General features: G+C 42.1%; 1 protein-coding gene across 1 annotated transcript; it reads right to left on the bottom strand.

Annotated features, from left to right (window-relative positions):
- Positions 1–4,251: 4,251 nt before the first annotated feature.
- Positions 4,252–15,948, bottom strand: LOC109893193 (trichohyalin). The gene is made up of 7 exons (XM_020486290.2): positions 14,970–15,948; positions 10,176–10,272; positions 9,233–9,310; positions 8,501–8,694; positions 7,270–8,317; positions 6,946–7,111; positions 4,252–6,659 (listed from the first exon to the last, which is right to left on the bottom strand). The coding sequence occupies exons 1-6, from the start codon at positions 15,036–15,038 to the stop codon at positions 6,966–6,968; spliced, it is 1,632 nt and encodes a 543-aa protein (XP_020341879.1). The 5' UTR covers positions 15,039–15,948; the 3' UTR covers positions 4,252–6,659; positions 6,946–6,965.
- Between the last annotated feature and the right edge of the window lie 3,949 nt (positions 15,949–19,897).

Here is a 19,897-nt window from a genome sequence, read left to right on the forward strand (position 1 = left end):
GACCCTGGGACTAAACACCTCCCTCTGCAACTGGATCCTGGACTTCCTGACGGGCCGCCCCCAGGTGGTAAGGGTAGGCAACAACACGTCTGCTACGCTGATCCTCAACACTGGGGCCCCTCAGGGGTGCGTGCTTAGTCCCCTCCTGTACTCCCTGTTCACCCACGACTGCGTGGCCAAACACGACTCCCACAACATAATTAAGTTTGCTGACAACACATCAGCGGTAGGCCTGATCACCGACAACGATGATACAGCCTATAGGGAGGAGGTCAGAAACAACAATCTCTCCCTCAATGTGAGCAAGACAAAGGAGCTGATCATGGACTACAGGAAAAGGCGGGCCTAACAGGCCCCCATTAACATTGTCCATAATCAGTCCGGGTGCACAATGTATTTTATGGTTGGATCTACGTTGAACATAATAAACGGCTCTCTATTCACTGGGTGTGTACCAAACGCTCTAAAAGTGGCAGTAATAAAGCCTCTCTTGAAAAAGCCAAACCTTGACCCAGAAAATATAAAAAACGATCGGCCTATATTGAATCTCCCATTCCTCTTAAAAATGTTAGAAAAAGCTGTTGCACGGCAACTCACTGCCTTCTTGAAGACAAACAATGTATAAGAAATGCTTCAGTCTGGTTTTAGACCCCTCATAGCACTGAGACTGTACTTGTTAAGGTAGTAAATGACCTTTTAATGGCGTCAGACTGAGGCTCTGCATCTGTCCTCGTGCTCCTAGACCATAGTGCTGCTTTTGATACCATCGATCTGCACATTCTTTTGTTGAGATGGGAAACCCAAATTGGTCTACACAGACAAGTTCTGGCCTGGTTTAGATCGTATCTGTCGGAAAGATATCAGTTTGTCTCTGTGAATGGTTTGTCCTCTGACAACTGTAAATGTTGGTGTTCCTCAAGGTTCCGTATTAGGACCACTATTGTTTTCACTATATATTTTACCTCTTGGGGATGTCATTCGAAAACATAATGTTAACTTTTACTGCTATGCAGATGACACATAGCTGTACATTTCAATGAAACATGGTGAAGTCCCAAAATTGCCCTCGCTGGAAGCCTGTGTTTCAGACATAAGGAAGTGGATGGCTGCAAACATTCTACTTTTAAACTCGGACAAAACAGAGATGCTTGTTCTAGGTCCCAAGAAACAAAGAGATATTCTGTTGGATCTGACAATTAATCTTGATGGTTGTACAGTCGTCTCAAATAAAACTGTGAAAGACCTCGGCGTTACTCTGGACCCTGATCTCTCTTTTGACGAACATATCAAGACTGTTTCTAGCACAGCTTTTTTCCATTTATGTAATATTGCAAAAATCAGGCATTTTCTGTCCAAACATTATGCAGAAAAATGTTTCCATGCTTTTGTTACTTCTAGGTTAGACTACTGCAATGCTCTACTTTCCGGCTACCCGGATAAAGAACTAAATAAACTTCAGTTAGTGCTAAATACAGCTGCTAGAATCCTGACTAGAACCAAAAAAAAATATCATATTACTCCAGTGCTAGCCTCCCTACACTGGCTTCCTGTTAATGCAAGGGCTGATTTCAAGGTTTTACTGCTAACCTACAAAGCATTACACAGGCTTGCGCCTACCTATCTTTCTGATTTGGTCCTGCCGTTCATACCTACACATACACTACAGTCACAAGACGCAGGCCTCCTAATCTCCGTCCCAGTCTCAAATCTCTAGAAGACTGATGTTTGGGGAGTCTCCCACATACCTTTTGGTGAACAGCAAATGTGTTTGTTAATTTTTTTCTTTAAGCAATGGCTTTTTTTCTGGCCACTCGTCCGTAAAGCCCAGCTCTGTGGAGTGTACAGCTTAAAGTGGTCCTATGGACAGATACTCCAATCTCCGCTGTGGAGCTTTACAGCTCCTTCAGGGGTATCTTTGGTGTCTTTCTTGCCTCTTTGATTAATGCCCTCCTTGCCTGGTCCGTGAGTTTTGGTGGGCAGCCCTCTCTTGGCAGGTTTGTTGTGGTGCCATATTCTTTCCATTATTTAATAACAGATTTAAATTGTGCTCCGTGGGATGTTAAAAGTTTGGGATCTTTTTTTATAACCCAACCCTGATCTGTACTTCTCCACAACTTTGTCTCTGACCGGTTTGGAGAGCTCCTTGGTCTTCATGGTGCTGCTTGCTTGGTGATGCCCCTTGCTTAGTGGTGTTGCAGACTCTGAGGCCTTTCAGAACAGGTGTAAATATACTGAGAACATGTTACACTTACACGGAACCCAAACCGGCTGCGCGCGTGCACCATCGTGCACTACCGTGCATAAATGTATTTTGTCCCCCAACACCAAACGCGATCACGACACACAGGTTAAAATATCAAAACAAACTCTGAACCAATGACATTAATTTGGGGACAGGTCGAAAAGCATTAAACATGTATGGCAATTTAGCTAGTTAGCTTGCACTTGCTAGCTAATTTGTCCTATTTAGCTAGCTTGCTGTTGCTAGCTAATTTGTCCTTGGATATAAACATTGAGTTGGTACAATTTTATAAATGCCGACAGATAATATGTTCGTTGCCATGTTGGGATCTTTTGGTGTCGGTAAAATTAGTTAATGCGAGAAATGGTGGTAGAAACATCTTAATGCCCTAATAGCCATCATATCGAAGTGAATTTGGAGTCACGCGATGATATGGTGTGTGGTCCTCCCACTATGACTCGAGAAACCATGCAGTTTATTAGGCTACAGATTAAATAAATGATGATGAACTTCACAGGGTGGTGAAAGTGCACACTGATTTTGATGCTCCTTTCCAAAAAAATATCGAAGGTCTTATTCTGGTGACATGATGGATGATGCTTGACTGCAAAAAAACTGTCTGGCTCTTATCCATAATAATCTCATCATGTAGACGTGCCTAACTTCACACAGTGTTGCCAATTTAGCGACTTTGTCGCTATATGTAGCGAGTATTCAGACCCCTCTAGCGACACATTTTCAAAAAAGTGACAAGCAACAAATCTATCAACTTTTTATGGTGTTATTGGAGACTTTTGGAGACTGGCGTGAAAGCACGCATCGTTCTTACTCTTCTCAACGAGCAGTCGGTGCTGCCGTGGGCCCCACCCCCGTCCCAAAGCACTCACAGGTGGCCCAGTCCTCTCGCAACAGTCCCTCCCAGCTGCAGTCAGAGCAGGATATGTTCACCCATCCGCGTCCAGACTGCAAATGAATCGTGCATGTGGGAAGCCGCCACTGGCTGATCCCACCCTGGATTAAATTAAAAAAACTATTAACCTGAATTAGGGCCAGACTAGTTACCATAATTTTCTCACATTGCCATGGTCACTTTTTTCTATTGTCTCTTTTTGGTCCATTTAGATTGTTAATGTAGATGTAAAAAAAAAATGTTTTACTGTGACTTGTTGTAGGCTCCTAAGTGGACCATAAGGTTAAAAACCAAACCAAATTAAGAAAACTAAACTAAAAATTAAAAAACGTAAAAAACTATGTAACTCCGCCAGTGTCTCTTTTGGGTAACTTTTGCCAGTCCCAAGCCCGGATAAAGGAGGAGGGTTGGAATTGTGACATTTAAGAAAACAAGAATCAACAGAAGAAAGTTCATTTGTAGTTCTAAACATATTTAGGGGTTTTTTTTACTCACTTTTAGTCTCTCCCATGACGTTATTCCTCTCTCCTACAGCATCCATCACAATTACATGCACTTTTAGTCTCTCCCATGACGTTATTCCTCTCTCCTACAGCATCCATCACAATTACATGCACATGGCCAATTATGCAAATTAGGTGATGACGTCATTTAGCAACTTCTAGTGACTTTTAGGACAGCCAATAGATACTTTCCTTACTGAGGAGTTGGCAACACTGACCTCACAGACTTCCCGCACTGTATCTACGAGCTGTTTCAACTCTCCTGATAGTTATATCAGGAGAGTTGAAATGTGATGGAAACACATTGAACTTTAGATTTTTATTCAGTACATTAAAACTGAATGAAAATCTGTCGCCAATTGGATGGAAACCTAGCTATGGTGATAGATTACTGCATTGTTGGGTTTGGAGCTAGCAAGAAAGGCATTTCACTGTACTTGTGCACGTGACATTACAACTTGAAACTTGAATTCACCTTAGTTGACAACTCAACCAAAATGTAAATGAAAACTAGACGTTGAACTGACGTCGGTGCCCAGTGGGTAGCTTCTCTTACTTCACAACACAAAAAGCAGGCCAACAGCTCACAGCCCAAGTACACTTTCTCACATATGTTTTTTTATAATCATATCAAAATAGAATTAAGTGGCCATTATCACAACATTCATTTTTTGATAACTCATAACAAAACAGACAATAACTCATTACAGTTGAAAGAAGGCATTATGACACATGACACATTTTCAAGATTTAAAATAAGTTTGGCTGGTAGTTAGGCTATTTGAAGTGAGAACACTTTACCTGACAGTGGACCAGCAGTGGCCCACACACAAGCACTGAGCTTCTTTGCTTGACACATCTGGCCCATGCTGCTTTTAACGTCTGACACTTTTTAATCGGGGCACTTCTTCTCTTCAAATTGTAGTGTTAGATTATTCACCAAATAAATGAAATAAAGCAACGCAGCCTCAAGATACAGAAGGTCTGATGCTCTACTGTTCCCTATGCAGACAAGGACTGGTTAGCAGTGAGCATTAAGAATAAGGGACTATCTGATTTATGGACTCATGAGTGTTAGTGATCGAATACATAAATATGATTCTGTTCACATACTTACATATACTCTCACACGGGCATACCCACACGCATATTGCACACACGCGCGGGCACAGACAGGCACATACACACGCACAACCACACTGACACACAGAGCTAAACGACAACACAAAGTCATTACCATAACCTGTCTATCATACAGACAGTCAATGGCAGGCAACACCTTTTCGCCTTTTTCAAAGCTTTTCTTTGTAGTTACATTGGGCTCAATTCGATCAGATCCGTGTCCGCTTTAGCCAACATTCCCATGGCGGTTGTTTTGGCAGTGTCAGAGGTGGAACTGAGTCCCCGGCGTTAATACCTAAAGCGGACATTGCCATTGGCTGAGTCTCACGAACAGAAATCCTATGCAGCCTTGTTAACAAGTTGGAACACTGGAATGTGAGATGTAATCTACACCTCCATTAGGATGATGAAAATCCCATCGTTTGATTGATCCGTTTTCAACCTGAGCGTAATTATTTATATATAGCCGACACTTTCTTGTTCTGAACTTCGAGCCAATTTGACAGCTCCAATGCAGTTCCTCCTCTGACACCGCCAAAACATAACGCTTGATCTGATTGAATCTAGGCTATGGTCTGAGCGCACAAAGGCTGACAGCTCAAATTATATTGAGACCGGAACAGGGATCGATATTCAACCCCCAAAATGCTTCATATGCAGTAATCCTATTGAAAGTGAACACATGAGACCTATGTGATATAAGGAATAAATAATGTTAAAGACAGACATGAAGGTGTAATGCAACCCTGTTTAGCACCTTGCATCTTGTTTTAATCCCATTCTCCGAAGGAAGTGCGGAAGCCTCGGCTGAACATGAGAATGCAAACCGGTGCATTGTTGTTGATGGAATTCCAGTGTTTTAGATCAAATTAAATACAATTAAATATGTTTCTAGAAAAACGAGATTCTACATTGTGTAACTATTGAGACATGCAATATCTTTGCTGCGTAGTTCTATTGACCTTCCTTAGTGCAGGAATAGACTAGAACATATAGAACAACTTAAGCACAATTGTAGGGATACTGCACACATCAGTCAAGACTACCAGTCATTCCAACAGTCCTAGCTCATATACATGTCATCATTTCTTTCCCATTGTCCCTGAAATATCTGCTTGCCATGGTATTTTCCCGGTCCTCTATCATTGTACCTTTCTAGTCCGACAAAATAAAATGTCTTCTTCCATGTCAGAACCCAGTAAGCAACATTTTGGAAATATGTATTTTTTTTTTTTAAGTATTTTCAAAGGAAAAAAACAGGTATTTTCAACGTCTTGTGCTCATAGGGAAATGGGAGATTTGGACTGACATAAAAATGCTCTCTCTCTTTGGTCTTCTTGACAAGCATGATCAGTCCACTTCTTGGGATAATAAACCATGCCTTGGATGAGAATGTGAAGAGTTTTTAACCGACTTGATCTCTACTGACTGGAGTGGTTTACTATGCTGTTCAAAAGTCACGAGGGAGGTCCAATAGTCCAACGACAGTCCAACATCCTTGTGAACGTTCCAATGTTCATCTCCCAAAGTTCTAATGTTGTTCCAATGATCTGTTCCAAAGTTCTAATGTGGTTTGAATGTTCTGTTCCGACTGGGGGAACATCTTGTTGTTAATAGGAGATCATCTTTTGATGGATCAGACATGTGTTGATGGATCACCTCAGCCTCGTATGTATTTACATCCCATTCTTCTTGTCCCATATTTCTTTCCGTCCAAGGGTTTGTTTTGGGTTCACCAGACAATCATTAGTACTATTAGGGAATACCTCACGGTCACAGGACGAGCAGGTTACTGACACTCGAATATTAACACATAAGAAAGGAATGAACTGCTCGGTGTCGCCACTGGATTGTCCACAACAAACACAGAGAGCATCACTCCCTGGATGAGAAGGAGAAACAGAAAAATTGTTAAAATTGTTATATTCTAGACCATGTAGAATATAGTTTTTGTATATGAATATACACTTTTCTGTGGAAAGTATGTGGAAGGGTTAGGAAAGTATTTGAAAACTGTTTGCAAATACCTTGCCCAAAAAAGTATTTTAAAGTGTTATTTGAAAGTACTTGGAAAGTATTTGTGGTATTTGAAAGTACTTGGAAAGTATTTGAATGGGTTTGGAAAGTATTTGTGTTAGGAAACCATTTCTATCCGTTCTATCTCTTACCTTCAGAGAGATTGTAGGTTCTACATTAGCATTGCTCTCATTGCAGCCTTGCTGATACGCTTGCGGTTGTTCTTCCTCATTCTCTTCCTAGTTGGGCCGGGCCGAGCAGGTGGCCGGGGACCAGCCAGGACTGAGGGCGCTCGCGTCGAAGTGGGTGAAACTGTGTCTGGGAGAATAGGAGAATATTAGATTCAGATGATTTAACAGTTTGGAATACACATGAAACTGAGAAACATAAATCCAAAACACATATACACACACACAGACACAGCCACACAGACACACACCACACACACTTGCTAGCTCACAATGTTCTCTATCTACCTGTTCTTTGTGTGGTGGTTTGAGTTTGATATTTATGATTAGGCCGATGATACTGCTGCTCCTCTTCTTCTTGCTGTTGTTTATGTTGCTCGCGTCTCAGGAGCTCCTTCTCATCGTCCAGCCTACTGTGGAGTAACAACAGCTCCTTCCTCTCCTCCTCCAGCTTCTCCTGTTCCAGTTGGAGAGCGTGCTGGAGGCTCCTCTCTGAATCAGGGGTCTCATTGTCTTTACGTCTTTGATCAGCTTCCTCAAGGGGAGGGAATCTGCTCTCGGGCCTCTGATTGGTTTCCTCCGTAGGATGGAATTGCTGTTCCGTTCTTTGATTGGCTCCCTCTCTGCTTTTGGTTTCCTCTGAGGAGGAGTTGGTCCCATGTCGCTGTTGCTTTGATGTGTTGGTGCGTAGCGAGGGACTCTGTGTTTGTGTGGCTTGTCTCTGTGTCTCTTGGTCTCCCTCCTCTTCACTGAGGCTCAGACTACCCTGCTGCCTATCTCCCCTACTGACATTTCCCTCAGTAATGTTAAATAGCGAGTCCCCACGCGTCTCGACCCTGTCTCTCTTCTCGTGGTCAAGCTGTGCCATGTCGATGTCCACTGCTGTTGTAGTGCCGTTGACACTACTACTGTCTCTCCCCTCCTCCATGTAATCGTGATGTCGAGGTTCGGTCCACTCGTTAGCCCCCAGCTGTCTGGTAGCGTTAAGCACCCACTGAGGATCAATCTTGTCATGGTCCAGCCCATAGCCCCCTTTCCTCTCCCCTGCGTCTGAGGAGGTGTCCTTGGGGTTCCAGTGCTGGTCCAGCAGGTCTTCCAGCTGGATCCTCTGGTTGTGCTTCAGCTCATCTCTGCGGTGCAGCTCCTCCTTGGATCTGGCCTTGGCTGGATGGCCCTCTCCTTTGTTGTCTTTCTGCTGTCTGCGGGGCGTGGACTTCTTCTTGGGGGCGACCGGGGGACGAGGAGCGGGCTGGCAGCGACACTCCACGTGGTCGTGGACCGAGACGACTGCCTTGGAGTAGTTGGGCCGCTTGTCCACGTACTGGATCTTCATCACCTAGTGAGGAGGAGGAGGAGGGAGATTCAAAACGACTAAATCACTTTTTATTTTTTATGACAAATCCTTTATTTGATCAGGTAGGCCTAAGTCAGCTGAGAACATTCTCTTTTACAGAAACAACCTGGGAAAGAGTTTCAGGGTAGAGGACAGGTGTTGAGATGGGTGGTGGTGTATATGTACCTGTAGGTGCCTGGTGTGGGTCAGCACGGGGACACACTGCAGGCTCTTGGTGTTGCAGCAGCCAGAGCATCGCTGTACCTCCACACAGGGAGGCCACAACATGAAGTTGGCGTTGCTGCGGTCCAACATGGCACGGGTCACCTCCATCACCTCTGTCCTCACCTTGCATAGTGCCTGCTGAGCCGGCTGGGCGTCTGAGACAACAAAGACAGACAGACAGACAGACAGACCATTTAAAACCTCCCATATTACAGACAGGTTTCATAAGATGGGACAGTGTACATTAATCAGCAAATCAGACACATAATTGGAAATGTGCTGGAGCCTCAGGCTTAATGTTAAAAGCATACCATCTACACTGCTCAGTGCATACAAATCAGTCAGCACATAGGCCTCAAAATGTATAAAACATTTTGTTTACACTAATTCTACTGAAGGTATATTACTTATGCTGTTTAAAGAAATCACATGCTATTTAAACAGTGTATGCATGAATCTTCATACGTGCTGGAGTGTAACTTGGAGTTGCAAGTCATACGGCGTTTGTTCAGCAAATAACTAATGAATTGCAATATGGTGACATACTTTATATGTTTCTTTACCACAACATGCATTACACAACTCATTTTGGATTAGATATAGCTGTCCAAAACCACCCAAGTCAACATGAGTGATGGAAATATGTGGAATTATAGCCTAGCGTCAGAGACTACGAGGAAGGTGAAAACTCACCCAGACTCCTTGGCAATCGGTTGCTAGTGTTGTTGGAGTGTTGTCCACTCGGCAAAAAATCGTCAGAGAAATCCTCATCTGACAAAAAACAATCCAATCCAATATTAGTTTACAGATCTAATCAACTTGTTGCTTCAATTGTTTATTTTGTATATTTTTTAGGGGGTTATGACTTTTACTCTCTCTGTGTGTGTGTGTGTGTGTGTGTGTGTGTGTGTGTGTGTGTGTGTGTGTGTGTGTGTGTGTGTGTGTGTGTGTGTGTGTGTGTGCACGTGCATGCATCTGTGTACGGTGCATGTGTGTGTTTATGAGAGAGTTTGAGGCATTGTTTATAAGTTGAGCTTCCCCTTAATAGATGTCTGTTTGTGTGGGAATTTCTTTCTGTCATGACCTCATGTTTGTATGTTTTTGTATCTTGAGACACTGAATAGTTCCCTCTTTGTTTCTCTTATCTCGTTGAGTTTGTATATAGTGTTTACCCTATGTGATGTTCGCTATTCAATGATGGGAATATGTGTATCTATTTAAGAAGTCTTTCTGCCCTCTGTGTCACTGACGGTTTGTCTGTTAGTCAGTCTGTGATATTCTGTTTATAGTATTTACTGTGTGTGACGTTGGCCTGTCCCTGTTGGGAATTAAATCTGGGCATCATGTGACAACAGTTTTCACTTTCTTTCCCTCAGTCTCTGTTGGTCGGGTTAGTTCGTCTGAGAGAGCCTCCATCTCTTGGCGTGACCAGTGTGTCTGGCTGGCTTGTGGTCCTGTACCGCTCAGTTGTTAGAGCATTAGGCTTCGGGAGCCAGGATGTGGGTTTGAATCCCAGGGCCACCCATACGTAAACATATATGCACCTATGACAGTAGGTTTCTTTGTAAACCGATTCTGCTAAAATGCATATGCATGTTGATGAGTATCAGCATAGTACAACGTTAGAGATATTTACCTACGGAGTCACTGAGCAGCAGCAGCTGCAGGTCCTCTATGGAAGAGATAGGGTTGCTCCTAACCAGCTCCACCAAACCTGGAGGGAGAGGATCCCCCTGAGAGAAAGAGATGAGACAGGAATAAAACTAGATTCTCCCAAATCAAATATTTTCTCAGCTTCCCCATTTATTCTGTGTAGATATGGAAGCAAAGAGACAACAGCAGTGGTACATGTAGGCAGTGGTGTAAAGTACTTAAGTAAAACTATTTTAGAGTACTACTGAAGTAGTTTGGGGGTATCTGTACTTTACTTGACTATTTCTGAAATGTTTTATTTTTACTTCACTACATTCCTAAAGAAAATATTGTGCTTTTTACTCCATACATTTTCCTTGACATCCAAAAGTACTGGTTACATTTGAAACGCTAAGCAGGACAGGAAAATGGTCCAATTCACACACTTATCCACAGAACATCCCTGGTCATCCATACTGCCTCTGATCTGGCGGACTCACTAAACACAAAAGCTTTGTTTGTAAATTATGTCTGAGTGTTGAAGTGTGCCCCTGGCTATCCATACATTTTAAAAACAAGAAGATTGTGCTGTCTGCTTTGCTTAATATAAGGAATTTGAAATTATTTATACTTATACTTTTGATACTTAAGTACATTTAAAACCAAATACTTTTAGACTTTTACTGGTGACCTTCACTTTTACTTGAGTCATTTTCTATTAAGGTATCTTTACTTTTACTCAAGTATGACAATTTTTCCACCACTGCATGTAGGTAGGTGTGGGTTAGGGTTAGGGGGTTACCCAACTTACCCCCCTAATCATTCATGAAAAAAGAGGATGAAGGAAATGGCTGCTTGGATTCACAATGGCCACTAAGAGGGGGTGAATGACTATTGGCCTTGTGTCACCTCATCTGCTAATACTTAGGGGTCACAGGAGTCAGGAAGGGTTCAGGAAGTAGTGGGGGATGGAGTGATTGAGAGGAGGAGGAGGAGAGGTGGATCAGAACAGAGAGATGGACATCGGGGGAATAATGGAGGGATGGATGAATAAAGGACAAGAAGTTGCATAAATGGAGATATTAACTCTTGCTAGCTGGGTCTACCACTGTTTGACCTATTGGGTCCGAATCCCGGGTCTAATGCTCACCACAATACTGAGTTAGCTTTCTGAGCTAATGCCTAGGCATTCATTCAGGGAGCTAACACAAGTCGAACCACCTCTGTCCGTTATATTCATCCATTCAGTTTCTTGTGAGAATAAAACTAAGCCCTTTGCGGAGTGCTTTGAGGAGGAAGAAGCCATGCGTGAACGGCATTCACGCACTATTAATGTACATAATGTACTTTTCCCCATTGTTGTTGGGCACTGAAGAAAGTCCAGCCATACAAAAGGAAAATGCCATGAGTTAAATTAACATCTCTATTTGTGTAGCGATGCCCCTGAGGAGCCATCCCAGTTATTTCCTCTCCTTGGCCCCAGTCTACGGGCTGAGGCTCCAATGGCACCCTATTCCCTATTTAGTGCACTACTAGCAATGTCATTTGGGACGCAAACTAATTGTGCTGGCTGTGCATTATGGTCTGGGCCTTTGTTCATAGAGTGGCCGTTGCCATGGCGATTTGTGTCTGGGCGGGAAAAATTTAATAAACACTTCACCGCCTGCAACTGATGTAAACAGAAAATCATAACCTTCACCCTATAATACTGTAGGAATCCAGGAGTTACTCTGGTCCTAATTGGTGAACTCTAAATCAGAACTCTAAATCACACACACAAGTCAGCATCTGACTGAGTCACATCTGGAAGTTCTGGAACAGTCAGTGTCTTCTAAAATTTACTGTCATTCTTCTGATCACACAGACTGAGACTGGCACTTATTTTAGAGCCATCATGCAGTAGATCTCCATCTCTGTGAATAGAGATGGAAACAGAGACAGTCCCAGTCCCCGTATTTAATACATAGTGCACTTAACAGGGAATACATTGCCCCAGTGATGTTTAATGGGAAGTGGGTTGAGCTGAGGAATGCCAGGTACAGGCTATAGGAGTAGAGAGGTGAGGATTAAGAATACATGATTATGGGTCTAGTTTTGCTGCCTGCCGGCATGCGAGTACACACACACAAATGCACATACGGCTGAACATGTGCACATTCTCACATGCAATCCCTAAAACCATGCCTATGAGCACATGGTTTATGCATACGTTTATAGGAACACACACAAACACATTCAGACATTACATTATACAGCTAGAATCCATTCTGTGGGATTTAGTTGACTGAGGGAATTCCCTGATGGTATACCTCAAAGACACCTCATGTGCTCACAGGCATGTACACACTGGATGGGAGGATGTATAGATAGATGACAGAGGACTAGTTCGACTATACATTAACAATACTTTCTAATCAACCCTTACTGCCACCTCCAACAACCTGTCCTCAGGTCAATTCGTATGATTTGGGACATTTATTTGCGTCCCTCCAAGGCGGCCTCCAAAAGCCCAGTCTTTGACATGACAAATGTGGTGGACAACACACACCACTGGCAGCTCTGGGAACAAGACACACTAGAGGACTGACTTGCCTAGTTAAATAAAGGTTGAATAAATACAAAAATAAATAAAAAGGAAGTCATCGATCTGATAGCATGAAAGCAACTGAACGGCATTCTGGGAAACCCAGCAAAGAAGGGGTGGCGCCGGGTTTTGCCCTGTTTAAACATCCATTTCCCCTAACTGAAGACTGTGTGTGTATGTTGTTATGACCCACATAGTCAGAGCTTTGTTTCACTATAGTCTCTTCCCACAGCCGCTACTGCCCAATCCTGTGAACTTCCCAAAGATGGCCCGATGTAGCTCAGTCGGGAGAGTATAGTGATTGCAATGCCAGGATAGTCGGTTAAATTCTTGGGACCACTAGTATGTAAAATGCATGACTGTAAGTTGTCTTGGATAAAAGTGTCTGCTAAATGGTATATATATACACTTAGTGTACAAAACATTAAGAACACCTTCCTAACATTGAGTTGCACCCCCCCCCCCCCCCCCCTCCCTCCCTTTTGACCCCAGAACAGCCTCATTTCAGTGGGGCATGGACTCTACAAGGTGCAGAAAGCGTTCCACAGGGATGCTGGCCCATGTTGACACCAGTGCTTCCCACAGTTGTGTCAAGTTGGCTGGATGTCCTTGGGTGGTGGACCATTCTTGATACACAAACTTGTGAAAAACCCAGCAGCATTGCTGTTCTTGAAACAAACCAGTGCCTACTAACATACCCCGTTCAAAGGCCCTTAAATATTCAGTATTGCCCTTCCACCCTCTGAATGGCACATATACACAATCCAGGTCTCAATTGTCTCAAGGCTTAAAAATGATTCTTTAACCTGTTTCCTCCCCTTCATCTACACTGATTGAAATCGATGTAACAAGTGACATCAATAAGAGATTATAGCTTTCACCTGGATTCACCTGGTCAGTCTAGGTAATGGAAAGAGCAAGTGTCCCTACTGTTTTGTACATTCTGTCTATATTAGTATTATATTCAAGTTAGGGCCACTTTGGCCTCTTCTCAAGTCTCTCAAAATGAGACCCTCAAACTTGAATTATATCTCCTCTCTTAAAGATATAAGCCATAATGGGGACGGGACTCACCATGGTTTAATTCACCATGCACTTAACATGTGTGTCATATGCTTGACGTATCCTGGGGAAGGAACTTTTCGGACACTTGCTGTGTATGCTATGATACAAAGTACATAGAATCGACTCCAGCAGTCAAGACGAGACCCCTCTCCCCTTGAGTTAAACACATTTCTTCCTATTCTTTTTAACTGTCACCATTTGTATTAAGGCCCTAGGCACCATGATTCAAGACAATGGTCAGCCGTAGCATAATCAGAATGATTTATAGTTGTGTTGCTGTGAAAAGCGCTCATCCTATTGCTAGCCTGTCAAATATCCTGTGGACACACACGCACACACACATTTGGCCTTGCTTAGCTCCCAGGCATGTTTCATGATGGGTCTGGTGAGATTTTAGTTGGCCTTCGCCTTCTACTCATATGATGTTTATCAACAGGTTTATGCGTTTAGGCAATCTGGAGAGGGGCCCATGTTGAGCATGAGCATGTGGACAAGCATTGGAGGAAAGATAGTTATTTTCACTTAGGGATTCTGGACTATAAGAAGTTTATGTTCTGTAGACGGGTCTGCCATGTGCTGTACCTGTTCTATGGTTACCTTGCCAAGCAGGGCCCAATCGGATGTCCTCACCATGAGGCCCTCACAGCCTGAAGTGAAACTTAGGACTGTTTCAAATAAATTGTATATAGAAGCATTAAAGCCATGAGGTGAGCTGTCATAAGGTGTGGTTCAGATGATGAGCAGTTTAACTTACAAGAAGCAGCTTAATTAATTAATAATAACAAGTGCACATGTGGTTGTATGCCACAAACATACACTAAGTGGAGGGGTGAGGGGCCTGGTTCACATTTATTTTGTACAAAACATTGCTGAGTGTAACAAGTTGGTGCCTTTTGTTTGGAGAGCACACAAGGCCTAGTGCACACATTGTTAAAATACAATGACCCTGAAATTCAACAATGGTCTATAATTGGGGCCTGGTGTCAAATATACTCAACAATGGTCCCTAATTTTACCATTCACAGTGAAATTAAACAAAGAAAATAAACGTAGCCTTTCAAATGAGCTAAACAGAAAAACATATATTTGGCAACGGACTTTGGGCAATTAGGCTTACATTTGAATTAATTAATTGACTCTGTCACATACCTCTGCGCTGCCCGACCGCAGACATGCCGCAAGCAACGCGAGCAGCTGAACCCAAACCCACGAGCTCATCTTGCTGCCCAGGCTGGATTCTCCGCGATAGACCAAGCATTTATGGAAACAGCACGAGTCTCTCAGCACTAGGCGTGGGGACAGCGGCTCGCTCTGTGGAATTGGAACTCCTTGCCTTGCAAGTGGACGGACACCTACACTTGTCGTCTCAGCAAAGTGTCCAGTGAATTAGCAATTGTAGCCTGCTCAATGATACGCTTCCCACACAGAACGTCCACCCAGTTCGAAATTCCACTGTCAGGGGACTAGGGGAGTAAGGCGACTTTTTTAAAGATGATTTGGTCCATTTTCAATTGATGTCTTTAAATCCCCAAGGAACTGTTTGTGGTGTGTTCCAAAAACAATAATCTCCTGCAGTCGGGATGATAGTCGCAGACTGTTTGGTATCACACAATTTAAAAATGTTTTTAAGGCACCAGTCGATACATTAAAAGTCCAGGTGCGAAATTAAAACGCCCAATGTTATAGCCTATGGCTTTAAAATAAACATCTTACATTATCCTAAAAAATAATCAATATAATGAGAAAAAAAATCTTCAAACATTTTAAGTTACTTGTATATATCAGACAAAGCTTACAAACAAACAATATTCTAGACTAGATTAGTAAAATGTTATTTATACTACACATTAATACAGGCTAAAGCTAGGTTATCCCTCGAGACATCAAAACTCTTCAAGTTGATTAAAATCCCTTTTTATTTTCCTTTTTTCACGCGTTGTAGCATACACGAGGTTATTCTCTCCTTATAACGCACGGCGCGCCTCTATATGAAGCGCCACACAAGTGTGGTACGTAGCCTACAATGGGAGTTTGCTGTCCGCTGCTTCGTCACAGGCTTATCAATATCCAAAGCTCTCTGTGGCACAGTGCGCGTCAGCCCTGTTCCCTCCTGATTACGCCTCTACCGCACTTGACGGGACAGCAGATTTCCAAGTTTGTACAGTATCTCTCCCGCCCCCTGAAGGCAGGGCCATCATCTACATAAAAAAGGACTAACTGGGCTCTTGAGGGAAAGGTCTTAAAGGAGAAGTCTCGTGTGAGTTATTGCAAGGGGTCATGTCTGCAACCATGTATTAAAAGCTGCAAATTCACACTGAAATGTGTGTCATAGATCTGTCATTCTCATTGAAAGCAAGTCTAAGAAGCTATACATCGGTTCTATGTGCCCTATTTCTAAGCTTTTCTTCTTAAGTATAGTTTTTGCATCTTTTACTTTCGTTTTTGTACACCAGCTACAAACTGCTGAAAATACAATTATTTTGGTTATGGAAAATATATTTCACAGCGGTTTAGATGGTACAAATATTCTCTACACTTCCTTACACTTGTTTTTTTTTGTCACATAAACTGAAATTAGGTGAACTATTAGAATTTTAGCAACCAGAAAATGGCAGAACGATTTCTACATATTTTTAATAGCCCATTAGCACAGATGTTTGAAAGTACAGTACACTGTAAAACAAATCATGTGATTGTCACAGTGAATTACTGTATAATCAGCAGTAACATACATATAAACTGAATACAGTAGATTACATTGCATTGTGGGAAAAATGAATATGTCAGGGAAATATTTGTTGTATTTTGGAATATCACTGTAAAAATTCTGCATAAAACACAGTAGCAGTTCACTTACTGTATTTGTGAATATTCCAATAAAAATGCCACACTCAAAGCATACAGGCAAAAAAATCAAAGCAGATCCTCTGAAGCAAGACAGAAAGTGTTTTTGCTAATTGTTATTATAAATTGAACATTTATTCTTAGTTAATTAGTACAAGTCCGGCAGACTAAATATCCCGAAGCTTCTGCACATGTGCAGATCATGTTCTGCGCAAGTGCATATTTTCTACTTTATGCGGAGAGAACAGGCTCCCGAGGAGAATAAACGCTTGTTTAATAAAGTCAGATCACATAATGATATTATTCTACATAACAGAACCAAATATAATAGCGTAGTATAAGATTACTGTAAGACAACAAACACCACCTCATTCAATCGTGAAAGATCATTCTTCAAGTTTTACCATGAAACATCCCTGCAGAATCTGCATGCCAATTATTTTATCTCAGTCAGTTTCATGGGGATATACGCTACCGTTCAAAAGTTTGGGGTCATTTCGAAATGTCTTTGTTTTTGAAAGAAAAGCAAATTTTTGGTCTATTAAAATAACATAAAATTGATAAGCAATACAGTGTTAATCTTGTAAATGACAATTTTTTAATGGAATATCTACAGAAGTGTATAGGCCCATTATCAGCAACCATCACTCCTGTGTTCCAATGGCACGTTGTGTTAGCTAATCCAGGTTTATCATTTTAAAAGGCTAATTGATCATTAGAACACCCTTTTGCAATGATGTTAGAACCAGCTTAAAACCGTTGTTCTGATTAAAGAAGCAATAAAACTGTCCGGCTTTAGACTAGTTCAGTAAATGGAACATCAGCATTTGTGGGTTCGATTAAAGGCTCAAAACGGCCAGAAACAAATACCTTTCTTCTGAAACTCATCAGTCTATTCTTGTTCTGAGAAATGAAGTCTATTCCTTGTGAGAAATTGCCAAGAAGCTAAAAATCTTGTACACCGCTGTGTACTACTCCCTTCACAGAACTGTGCAAACTGGCGCTAACCAGAATAGAAAGAGGAATGGGAGGCCCCGGTGCACAACTGAGCAAGAGGACAAGCACATTAGAGTGTCTAGATTGAGAAACAGACACCTCACAATTCCTCAACTGGCAGCTTCATTAAATAGTACCCGCAAAACACTATTATTGTTATGTGACTTGTTAAGCACAGTTTTACTCCTGAACTTATTTACGCTTGCTATAACAAAGGGGTTGAATACTTTTTGACTGAAGACATTTCAGCTTTTCATTTTGAATGAATTGGTCAAATGAAAAACAAATCTCCACTTTGACATTACGGGCTCAATTATGTGGTGTGTGTAGGCCAGTGACACAAAATCTACATTTAATCCATTTTAAAACCAGGCTGTAACACAACAAAATGTGGGAAAGGGTCAAAGGGGTTTTTAGAACTTTCTGAAGCCACTGCATGTAATGTGTTGTCATAAAGAGTTTAACTTGATTGGTAACATTCGCCTAGGAACTCATTTGGTGAAAGCCACAGGACAGAAAATGAAGGAATTAAACAAATCTGTCAACATTTCCCAGTAGCACCGGGCATATGGAAAATAATTCAATACAACGTTGGGGTTTGTAAAGACAAAATGCCTTAAATCTCAATGAATTCATGAATGCATTCATCCATTCATTCATTACATATTCACGAAATAGATGCTGCATTTACAATGACCATGTCATGAATAACCCACGCTGACTTCAGAACAGAGATGAATAGGCTACTGCATAACGCAGTGCCCTTCCTTCCTCCATCTCACATGATGAGAGGTCGTGATCGTGGACCCTCTGTCCTTTACCCACATCGCCCCTAGCGAGAAAGTAGGCCTAAGAGGTGTATCTAAACACCACCAGAGCTATTCTCAGATATTATGACCTTTCCTATCTGCTCATGTTTTTATGGAACATTTCTGGACAATACTGCCTGTGACTCATCCTAACTTAAACTCACTTAGACTTGAGCCCCCAAAATAGTGAGCCAACATTATGGACTGGATGTAATGCGTACAGGTTGATTAGATTTGTTGATATGTCTCTATTTCTACAAATTAAAACATGTGTTACTTGTTTTTTTTTATAGTTGTTGTTTTTGTCTGTAGAAAGGGGAAAGAAAAAAGAGGGGAGAAAAAGGAAAAGGAGAAGAGGGAGAGAAGAAGAAGTAACAGCCAAAAGAACTAGCTCCCCGAGTGAGCTTCAGCAACCACGTTGAGAAACACCACATCACTTGTTAGCAGATAAGTATGTCATCAATGTAATAGGAAAATAATGTAGTGCTTTGCTGTAAATTGCCAGGGACAAAACCGCATATCGGTCAGGGAGGAAATGTTCATTGCTCACAGACAGAGAAGTGACTGTGTTTGGCATTTTACGCTGAGGCTCATAGAAGCTGTGTGGGTGTCAGAAGAATCGGTCAGTGAAACCGTTCAGTGAAACATTGTGGTTTTAAAAGAGAGGACCAGAGGTCAAGTTTGGATGAGCCACTAAAATGTGTCAAGGCTGAACTCTATTCCCCTGTCCAGCCTCTTTCAGGCTCTCTGCCTTTGTGGACATTTGCCCTCTTATCTCATCATGATCATTGACCTTAAACATGTGCTCAGGACAAATTTATATGAGCTTTATGCTATAATTATGCAATATTTAAATTCCGTTTCATACAGTAAGTAGGGAGTCACCTTACACTTCCTGAGAAAGAAAGCATGCCAAACTCCAGACAGCACCACACTCCATAATTACAATGGAAACACACTCCATAATATGTGTTGCCTGCAGTTATGGCAAAAAAAATCTAAATTTCCTTCAGAGGTTGCGTTAAAAGAATGAAGACTAGTTCCATAGTCCCTGTTGACCACACATGACCACCAGTAGGGCTGCAGCCAGAACGTGCCTAATTAGAGCCTGATGAATAATAGGATGCCATTGTTTCTGTTCAGACTGCAGTCAACGGAGGAAACTGAGCTGTTGAGCTATATATATATATATTTAGTCCTATGTATGTAACGTTCACACATTTATCCAGGGCCCATTATGAGTCAAGTCACTGGTGGAAGTATTAGTCATGATAATGACGGAATGAACGCGAGAGAGAGAGAGAGGGAGAGAGAGGGAGAGAGAGAGAGAGCGAGAGAGAGAGGGTCAGAGTAGTGGTTTAAGAGGGGCTTGGAGGGACTGAAGTGGAGTAAGGGTCGAGGCCTATGTTAGGGCTTGAGGTAAGCGCA

The sequence above is a fragment of the Oncorhynchus kisutch genome, linkage group LG6 (assembly GCF_002021735.2).
Source record: "Oncorhynchus kisutch isolate 150728-3 linkage group LG6, Okis_V2, whole genome shotgun sequence".
NCBI classification, from domain to species: Eukaryota; Metazoa; Chordata; class Actinopteri; order Salmoniformes; family Salmonidae; genus Oncorhynchus; species Oncorhynchus kisutch.

Bases quoted from the DNA above. Each gene is read 5' to 3' on its own strand.
- LOC109893193 (XM_020486290.2), bottom strand. From the start codon at position 15,038: ATGAGCTCGTGGGTTTGGGTTCAGCTGCTCGCGTTGCTTGCGGCATGT. The intron at 9,311-10,175 runs GTAAATATCTCT...GTTTTTTGTCAG, and splicing joins GCTGCTCAGTGACTCCGTAG to ATGAGGATTTCTCTGACGAT. The intron at 8,695-9,232 runs GTGAGTTTTCAC...TTGTTGTCTCAG, and splicing joins CCGATTGCCAAGGAGTCTGG to ACGCCCAGCCGGCTCAGCAG.